The 10915-nt window shown below is 36.5% G+C and overlaps 1 protein-coding gene across 1 annotated transcript; it reads left to right on the forward strand.

The window, feature by feature from the left end:
• Window positions 1–292: 292 nt before the first annotated feature.
• Window positions 293–1965, forward strand: LOC132183695 (peroxidase 7-like). The gene is made up of 2 exons (XM_059597072.1): window positions 293–529; window positions 1219–1965. Exons 1-2 carry the CDS (start codon window positions 293–295, stop codon window positions 1963–1965), a joined length of 984 nt encoding a protein of 327 aa, XP_059453055.1.
• The last annotated feature ends 8950 nt before the right edge of the window (window positions 1966–10915 follow it).

Consider the following 10915-nt stretch of genomic DNA (forward strand, 5'->3'; position numbering starts at 1 on the left):
ACCACTATAACCCAAATTCTTTATGGGTGAGAGAGATTTCAATTTCAAACACAAAAGGAAATTAAATAAATATTATTATTGTTTGACCTTTGAGAGTTGAGAGTTTGTTGCTAAATCTACATGTTTGCATGTCAACCTTTTGTGTGGAGAGTGCTTCTCACGTTCTCATTTTTCTTCAAACACAAGCATCGATTATCAACAACCCTATAAAAGCAAGACTAATTAACACACATATTCCACAAACTCCGCACGTCTCTCTTGCTAGTGATAGAAAATAGTCGATCAAAGAAACATGAAATTTGGGCATTTGGCTCTCTTTGTCTTCCTCCTTCATTTGGGGTTGTCGGCCATTGAACCTGTTACTGCGACTACTAAAAATCCTGCAGATTACTTGTCTTTCGATTACTACCTTAAAACATGTCCGGATGCTGAGGGCATCATCCAGCAAAAAGTGGGAGCCTGGATTCAGAAGGATTTCACCTTGGCTCCTAGCCTCATTCGTCTGCACTTCCACGACTGTGCTGTTAGGGTAAGCAGGGACATATACTTTATATATATAGATACAGTTTCTATAAATCATATCAAACTCATTGTTGAAACTAAATCCTTGCCTTTCTTCATTTCTTTTGTTTTGATTAATGAATTTCTAATAACAACACAAATATATATGAGAAATGTTACTCAGAATTCTCAAGTGTCCATCTCTAAATATTTTCTTTATGCTTTTGTTTTTATTTAAAAAGTGGACCTTAATGCGCTACTTAAACAAGAATGTTAGGAGATGGACACTTGAGAATGCCGAGGAGAATTTTTCTATATATATATGGCATTATTTTTGGTTTATATAATTTCATTTTTTAAACGAGTAATAGTATTTAGTAAACTCCTATACAACTGTCATACAACTTGAATAAAAATCATACTTTAAATCAGCAATGGTTTGTAAGAAAAAGAAGAATCAGAGTTTCTTTTATTCCACTTACGTGGTATTACTCTATAAAATAGCATTTTTTTTTTTTGGGTACAATACATAGAAATTTGTTAGCTAAATCTTCATGCAAATGAAAACGATATAAGCAAACTTTTCACTTTTGGGCTATAGGAGAAAAACACAAATCTAAGAAAAAGCACCACAAAAGAGAAGAATTCCACTGTTCAACTAGAGACATGTTGGTATATCTTCTTAAGTTCCTTATGCACTATCTATAATTATTGCAGGGATGCGACGCATCCATTTTGTTGAACTTTAAAGGAAGTGAGAGGGCATCATATGTCAGCAGTACTCTGAGAGGTTTCCAAGTGATTGACGAAATCAAGGCAGCGCTCGAGAAGAGGTGCCCTAGAACCGTCTCTTGTGCCGACATTCTCACCGCCGCCGCCAGAGACGCCACTGTCTTTGCCGGAGGTCCGTTCTGGCAAGTCCCATTCGGGCGCAAAGACGGGAGAATTTCAATAGACAAAGAAGCCGAAAGGGTCCCTCAAGGGCATGAAAATGTTACCACCCTGATCAATTACTTCAAAACTATAGGTTTAGATATTCTTGATTTGGTCACTCTCTCTGGAGCACACACCATTGGTAGAGCTTCCTGCTCTACATTTCTAAACAGGGTCTACAACTTCAACGGAACCAAAAGGCCCGATCCCTCACTCAATACCTCTTACTTGAATCTATTGAAGAGAAGATGTAGACGGACGACGGACCTTGTTTACCTCGACGTAATAACTCCGAGGACGTTCGACACCGTTTACTACACAAATCTTCAAAAGAAAGTAGGGTTGTTAACGACGGATCAAGAACTCCATTCAGATCAAAGAACATCTCCCTTTGTGGAAGCAATGGCATCTCAACCCTTTCTCTTTCAGAACCAGTTTTTGGTGTCCATGGTGAAGCTTGGGAACGTCCAAGTTCTCACTAGGAATGGAGGTGAAGTTCGCATGAATTGCAATTACGTCAATCATCGCTGAAGGGTATCCAGCGTGTCGATGTTAGTTTCCAAGTTTCGCATTCAATAAAATTGAAGCTTGGCCTTGAGAATCCCAAATTGTTAGGAGTTGATTTGGCTCCATGTATTTTAGTCAAGGTTTTATTTTTTATAAACCCGTGGTGCAATATGATAAACATTTATACTTATTTTATACGACTTTTTGAAGGTTATTGGTGTCACTTCATAACAGGTATTAAAGTGATTTTTTTTTTTTTTAATTCTTTGTAAATCATTACTTATTTCAAAAGTTTAAACCCTTATGTATTCAATAGACCACATGTAATACCCAAAAAGAATAAAAATTACTATAAAAAAAAAGATAATTTATTAGCGGTGATATTTTGTCGCGAGTCGCCGCTATTGCTTTTTTAGCAACGACATGTTGACGCTAATGTTGTCGACATTAAAAATATTTAGAAAGGTTTTCAAAAGTTTTGCAAGTTTTGTTTAAGTGATAAATTAAACAACTTTCTTCATTTTTCTCTCACAAAAACTTAAAATTTTGTTTCACCTTTATATCATGCCAATCATCTCTTATTACTATTAAAACAAAAAATTCACAACAAAAATATTTATCAATTAATCACACTAAGAGTTTGTTTGGGTTTACGTTTGAGAAATACAGCTTTTAAGTTTAAAAGAACTTTTGAAAAAAAACTTCATTTTTAAGCTTTTGTCAAAATGACGTTTTGGCCATTTTTTGACTCATAAAAGTGCTTTTTAATTTTTTTATCAAACAAATACTTTTTTTGTTTTTTTTTTTTGTTTTTTTTTTTCAAACAGACTTTTTGAGTATTAAAAGCATTTTTAAGTCCTCAAATGCATCCCAAACAGGCCCTAAAACTCTACCCCAACACCTCTATAAGGATACTGGGAATCTATGCCCTCGAGGAGTTGGCAGGGTGACTCATGACTCATAATTTCAAATTCTTTGCATTTTATTTCGAATCTCATTGATTCTTTTATTTAAAAATTAGAAATAGAAATTTCCTTGTAGCTAGGCTGTCATTGGTTGATGCCAGGCAAACTGAACAAGACGCTGTCTTAGCTTCTGGCCGGCCTCAATTCGATATCGATCAAAATCTAACAGCCTAGCAAGTCTTGACCTTTTCTTTTGGTATCAATAGTTTTTTATTTTGATAATGGTGGATTATAACAGAAAAAAAAAAAAAAATTAAACTGAGAGTTTTGCATGACCTAAGTGACAATGAAGATATGAAGACGTACAGTACTTGGTCTCTTATTTTCCTTTCCTTTATTTTTTATCTTTGTTTTGGGATGAGGGAGGTGGGGTTTAATAGACAAAGTTACAAAAAGTTAGAGTAATATTACTGTTTACACTCATTTAATTATCGCACCAATATCAAACCCGCTAGCATAACTTTCTTTATTTTTTAATTTTTATTGATAAACAGAGCCTGATCATTACAATACTATAGATATATACAAGTTTCTATCTATGATACACTTAATGGCCTCATGAGCCAAAACATGAGCGGTAGAGTTTGCGCTTCTCTTTACATGCTCAATCCTCCAAGACTGAAAAAGATATGTTCTCGTTTTTGATACTAAAACGTGTTTTAAGTGGCTAATTAATATAATTCTAACCATTTAGAAAAGACAAAAAAAAAAAAAAAAAAGAAAAAAAAGAAAAAGGTAAGCTACTTAAAACATACTGGGTTACTGGTTAGCCCGTATGATGTATGTGTAATAAATGAGTGTGAAGAGTATATTACTTAAAAAAATAAAAAAGTTATATTATATATTAAGAAATGTTACACACACTTTCAATGAAAATTACCATTGAATTCAAAATCCAATAATAATCTATCTAAAATCTAATAGTGATTTTTAATGTCACATCAAAGATTGTGCATTTGAAAGTATGATAGCGGGAGTATCGTGTGTATAACATTTCTCTTATAGATTTATGTGACTATAAAGAAGTGAGTTTTATATATTAGCATCTAGAGCATATCTAACGTACTTTACAATAAGCCTGCATCCCTCTTTCATGCATTTACTAAAGCGATATTAACTGAAAAACCTAAATACGACTCCAAACGACACCTATTCAACTGCCTAGATGTTTCACTTAGATTAAACGGAAAAAGATCTAATCTAACAGATAATATTCAACCAAACACAAATATGTAATGAACATTCAATAACACAAATATTTGGTTACGAAGAGGAAACCATTTAGAGAACTCTCTAAATGTAAAACCTCTTCGGGACAGCAAAACCTAGGAAATCAATCCACTATAAGAAGAATAAGGAATACATGAAGAATTACAAAACCTTTGCAATTTACTCTCCCTTGCACACGACAAGCGACCCACTTGACTTCTACCGCAGTAGCCCTTTCCAGAACCTCTGACACAATTCTTCTAAAAGATTTCATTTCACCGGAACTCCGATTGGCTTCACGTATTTAATCTTCACTCACATAAACTAGAACAATATCTCTTTCTAATCTCATAGTTTTTGCTCTTAAAATACGTACGTATAATAGGCAAAACAGTTTGCTTAAATAGAAAATAAAACACAATTCAGCAGTCATGTTTGGACAGGAATAAGTGGGTGTCCGGACACAGCTAGGGTTACATATGCGTAACCACGTGGTGTCCGGACATCCAAGTCTTGTGACCGGATAGGCCATATAAAATGGACTTGCTGGAAATTGGGTCCGGACCCAGCTTCTGACGGTCCGGACCTGACTCTCAAATGCAGCTTTCTGGAACTTGGGTCTGGACCCAGCTTTTGGCGGTTCGGACCTACCTCTCAAAATCAGCTTGCTTGGAAATGGGGTCCGGACCCAGCTTTTGGCGGTCTGGACATGTACATCAAAATCAGCTTGCTAGATTTTGTGTCCGGACTCGGCTTCTGACGGTCCGGACAGGCCCTTCAGATTGTGTTTTTTGGATATTGGGTCCGGACCTGGCTTCTGGCGGGCCGGACAGGGACTTCTAGAATCAGCTTTCTGGACATGCTGAGAGGCTTCATTTTCAACAACTTACATGCAAACCGAATGTGCCAAAACATAACCTAACAAACTCTACCTTTGGCCATTCGGGGACAAAAATAATTTGTACATGAAAATGACACATCAAATCAACTCCCCCTTTTTTGTCTCTGAAGGACAAAAGGAAGCACACAAAAACAATGAAATTCTAGAGTTTAAACAAAAAGACAACAACCCATTAAGTCTTAAATAAGTAGACACAAGAAACCAAAAAGAGTATTCTTGCCAAAAGGAAAGCAAAGCAAACAGAAAGGAAGATTATTCTTGCCAAAAACTATCCTTGATATACTTCACATCTTTCTCCAAAGTTGTCAGGCGGGTGTTGATAGCTTCAATGCTTTGGCCTTGAGCTTGAATTAAGTCAATTATTTTATTTAATTGACTTGAAACATCTGATGATCCCGAGGAGGACGCAGCTGGAGGATCTTGAATGATTGGAGGAGCATGATCAATTAGAGTGGGAAGCCTATGAAGTTGGGCATTTGACTTCATCACTGTTGCTTTGCCAAAATAACCTTCAGGAGATTCCACATGTTCATTTGCAGCAATTTTTGGCAAAGTGGCTTGCAAGATCTTTGTGATAAGGCCGCCATATGGTAAGGCAATAGAGTGATCTTCATGAAGCTCAATCATGGTCAATACCATATGAGTACATAAACAGAACTCAACATGGTTAATGATGCCATAGATCATCATTTCTCATTCAATGGTCACATGACTATTCCGAGATATTGGCCAAATATTTTGTAGCACTATCCGTGTTAACAACCTCTCTGGAGCTCGCACATAACCAATGAGAATTTTGTTCTTGTCTTCGTCTCATACAAGCTCCCTACTCGGATTAAGAACCGCCATGATTTTAGCTTTTGTTGGTTGTGGATCTTCATCCAGAAATGGAAGCGGCTTCTCATTCGTCAATGGAATCCCAGTAACTTCACTTATCAACTCAAGAGTGATATTGAGAGTTTTCCCGGAGACCTTGGTCTTGAATGACGGGAGACCAACCAAGTCAATATCTTTGATGTTGTAGTAGAATTCCCGAACTAGCCGAGTGTATGCATTAACAGGAACGAACAAAGAGGTCCATTGATTGGCCTGGAATATCTCATGAATGAACCGAAAAGGTTCAACTCTAAGATCATTTTGCTCCACTCCACGCTCAATCACAATGTTGCGTGTCAGAATTTTGTCTTGTCAGATTGATTTTTCTTCTCGAGTGCGCTTCCTCCTTGGTGTGGATTCCGAAATTGGATACACCATTTTCTACATTCACACCCTAAAGATGGAAGTAAATGGTAAAATGATAACACATATTATTCTTGGAAAAAATCATTTTGAAACAAAATTTTTATATGAAACATGTGATCCCATCAATGAGATATATTCACCAGCAACAAATGATAAATGTTGAATACACAAAAAAAACTTATTTCAAGAAGAAAAACAGAGATAAATGAAAAAAAATTCATTTAGACATTCTATCGAACAGGTGTTAGGCATAGAGGTATTGATCATAAGATTGCATGAATACTGAAAATACCTTGCCTAGAAACTTCCTAACCAACATCTAAAGACCAAAAACATTGGACTAGAGCAATGTAATTTAAAGAAATGGAGCACAATTGCAAACCGGAATCTTTGAGGCATTTTATCAAACACATGGTATGCAGAAAAAATGTAGGCGTGAAAAACACATGTCAAGATGAGAAATCCATTCCTAAATACATCATAGGGTCTGTATTGTGAGACAATTATATCAGAGAAAGAAGTATCAATTTGAACCAAGCAAAGTATCAATTTGAACCAAGCAATCAAGCAATTCGGAATTGTACTTTGAAACCCAAACATTTACAATCTAGAATAGGATACAAAATCAAATCGAAAAAAATAAGGGAAGAAGACATACCTTTGTTGATGGAATTTGGATCTTTTACTTTGAAAAGATGGAATCATAGAGAAAGAAAGAAAGAAAGAAAGAAAAAATCACATCGAAAAAAATATTTGACAGAGTGCTTCGGCCGAGAGAGAGTAGGAAATGGGGAAAAATTTCAGGTTTAAAAAAAACACGCGATGGCCGTGTCCGGACATGTAAGTGCCATGTCTGTACATCTTCCCCCTAAATAAAAAAGAGAAAAAAAATAAAGCTTTTTTATTTTTTTATTTTTTTATTTTTTATTTTTACTTTACTTTACTTTAAAATTAAAGCATAACTTGTATAGATATCCAATAAACCATGCATGTCCTTATGAATATCTTAACAATCCGGAGTGATCAACAAATTACACTCACACCATAAATGTACCATATGCATGACACATCATTTTTCTGTGAATTCAGTCAAGTAGGCAATAATCAGAAAAACTCATGCGAGGGTGTAGTGTGTGAAATACTCCCATTAAATAAGATTTCATCAGTGAAGGTAAATCGAGACAGACATTTAGTAAATGAAAGACAAACAGTCTGATTCAAGCCACAGTAAAACCTTATAATGTTAGGACCTAGAGTCCCTCATCCGATATACTCCCCCTGAGACTAATCATTCGCTTTTCACCATGTCCTTTTGTAATCATCTATTTCCGTAATGAAGAAAAATAAGTCATTTGAGCATATTTCGTGCTCCCCTTTTTATTTTATTTTATTTTATTGAAGAAAATGTCAGAATTTTTAGGAGCTAGGTTCAACTAACGAGTTGGTCAAGTGGATAGAAATGACACTATCTATCTTCAAAAAAATGTTTGATCCGAATTCCCAGACACAAATCAAAAATACAAACTTAATGGGGGCAAAATAGTGCATAACTTTGAACATGAGAGAAAACTGACTCTTACTCTCTCAACAGTCTTCAGAAGAACAAGGTAGATCATAAAACATATGAAGCATTAGATGTAAATTGCAGAAATATTGACCCCACTCATATGTAAAATATTCATTTGAAAACAATACATGAGAAACTAACTACCTAACAAGAAAAAAAAGAAAAATAAAAAAATAAAAAATAGAACTAAAAAAAACAACAAACAAGCAAAGAAAATGCCCTAGAACAACGATGGAAAAATATCAATATACTTAATTTCTAGGCATGTTCTGTGTATACGATCATGAGAGATCGCATACACCAATAGCATTGCTGAGATACTCAAACCTAGATCCATCTAGGGGTTTTGTAAACAAGTCAGTTAATTGATGTTCAGTAGGCATAAATTCAAGAGATACCACCTGGGTCTCCACCACGTCATGGATGAAATGATGACGAATGTCATTGTGTTTTGTGCGTGAATGTTGAATGGGATTCTTCGAGATGTTTATGGCACTAGTATTGTCACAGTAGACAATCATCTTCTCTTGAGCAAATCCATAGTCCGTAAGAAGTTGCTTCATCCAGATTAGCCGTGTGCAGCAGCTCCCAGCAGCTATATATTCGGCCTCAGCAGTAGAAAGAGAGATGGAGTTTTGTTTCTTACTCATCCAGGCGACCAAGTTTGTGCCCACATAAAAACATCCGCCTGATGTACTCTTTCGATCAACAGCATTACCAGCCCAGTCAGCATTAGAATATCCTGCAAGTTCAAGATTTGTGTTAGTAGAAAAATAAATCCCAAAATTGATAGTGCCATTTACATACCTGAGGATTCGTTTAACTGGTGTCATATGAGATTCCTTTGGATTAGCTTGAAATCGAGCACATACACCCACACTGAAAGATATATCTGGTCGACTAGCTGTAAGATAGAGTAGACAACCGATCATACTTTTGTATAAGGTTTGGTCAACAGATTTCCCAGCCACATCTGCACTCAACTTAACACTTGTACTCATGGGTGTGCGAGCATGACTTTTTCCATCCAATCCGAATCTCTTCACAAGATCTTTGGCATACTTTGGTTGAGACATAAAGATACCTTTGTGGGATTGTTGAACTTGAAAACCTAGAAAGTAAGTCAATTCACCAATCATACTCATTTCGAACTCTTGTTTCATTTTTGTAGAGAATTGATGAGCATGTGAGTCAACGGTAGAGCCAAAAATAATGTCATCTACATAAATCTGGACAATGAGTAGTTGATTGCCTTTCCTACGGATGAACAAGGTACGGTCAGCTTGTCCTCGAAAGAACCCATGTTCTAGAAGATAAGTTGTTAGACGTTCATACCAAGCTCTCGGAGTTTGTTTCAATCCATAAAGTGCATTTTCAGCTTGTAAACATGTTCCGGATATGTTGGATCTTGAAACCCTTTTGGGTGAGCTACATACACTTCTTCTTGATGGATTCCATTAAGAAAAGCACTCTTGACATTCATCTGATACAATTTGATCTGGAGATGACATGAGATGCTCAACAAAATTTTGAAAGATTCCAATCTGGCTACCAGTGCGAACGTCTCATCAAAATCCACTCCTTCAACTTAAGTGTATCCTTGAGCAACCAATCGAGCCTTGTTTCTTACCACTGTACCATGCTCGTCGGATTTGTTCTTGAATATCCATTTAGTGCCAATGATATTCTGATCTTTTGGTCTTGGAACCAAATTCCATACATCATTCCAAACAAACTGATTGAGTTCATCATGCATAGCCGCAACCCAACTCTCATCTTCTAATGCCTCAATAACTTTCTTTGGCTCAATCTGAGAAAGATAACAAGAATAAGAGGCTTGATTAACCACCCTGTTTCGCAGTCATAAGCCTTCATTAACATTTCCCAGTAAGTTTTCTCTAGGGTGATTAAGTTTGACTTTGGAGGATGGTACATGAGAGACCATGTTTGGAACTGGTGAATGAGTCATGTCTTCTGCAGCTGAAGATATTGATGTACGGACTGCTGAAACATTCGGACTAAGAGGTTCATGAGTTTTATCAGAAATATCAATTTGCTCCCCCTCAACATGAGGTTCTTCTTCTGCAAAATGATCCTTGGTAGTTTCATCATCGATAACAACATTAACTGATTCTATTACTGACTTGGTCCTTGTGTTATACACTTGACTAGCTCGACTTGTAGTGGAATACCCAAGAAAAATTCCTTCGTCACTCTTTGCATCAAACTTTCCCAAGTTCTCCCTGTCACGAAGAATGTAGCACGTAATTCCGAACACCCGAAAATATTTGACAGTGGGTTTCTTGCCTCGCCATAGCTCATACAGTGTCTTGGTAGTTGTTGGTCTGAGAAAAACTCGATTTACAATATGACATGCCGTATGGACTGCTTCTCCCCAAAAATGTTATGCCAAACTCTTAACATGTATCATGACTCTAACCATTTCCTGTATGACTCTATTTTTCCGTTCGATTACTCCATTTTGTTGAGGAGTTATGGGAGATGAGAATTCTTGTTTGATACCTAGCTGAGCACAATAATCTTCAAAACTGGAGTTTTCGAATTCTCTGCCATGATCACTACGGATTCGCTTGATGAGACAGTCTTGTTCATTTTGTATTTTATTGAACAAGATCTGAGCTTGTTCAAAGGCCTCAGATTTCTCTCTTAACAAAATTACCCATGTATATCGAGAGAAGTCATCTACGACCACCATAATGTGTTTCTTGCCTCCCATACTGGCTGTGCGTGTCGGTCCCATGAGATCTATGTGAAGAAGCTCTAAGTTTCGAGAGGTAACAATACCTGAGATCTTTTTGTGTGGAGTTCTAGTTTGTTTCCCCAATTGACATGGTCCACACTTTCCTTTATCAGCCTGATGAATCTTGGGTAAATCAGCTATGGCTTTTGTCTTTGAGACTTTGACCAGATCATGAAAATTTAGATTCCCTAGTCGTTGATGCCACAATTCTCCAGTGTCTAGGGTTGCCTTGTTGCATTTTATCTGAGAATTTGAGGAGAGACAATAGCAGTTGTCAGCAGTGCGTTTTCCTCCCATCAACCATTTTCCTTAAGAATCAAAGATGCTGC

Source organism: Corylus avellana, chromosome ca6 (assembly GCF_901000735.1).
Source record: "Corylus avellana chromosome ca6, CavTom2PMs-1.0".
NCBI lineage: Eukaryota > Viridiplantae > Streptophyta > Magnoliopsida > Fagales > Betulaceae > Corylus > Corylus avellana.

Coding starts and splice junctions, on each gene's coding strand:
- LOC132183695 (XM_059597072.1), top strand. CDS start 293: ATGAAATTTGGGCATTTGGCTCTCTTTGTCTTCCTCCTTCATTTGGGG. Junction 530..1,218: donor TCCACGACTGTGCTGTTAGG/GTAAGCAGGGAC, acceptor TAATTATTGCAG/GGATGCGACGCATCCATTTT.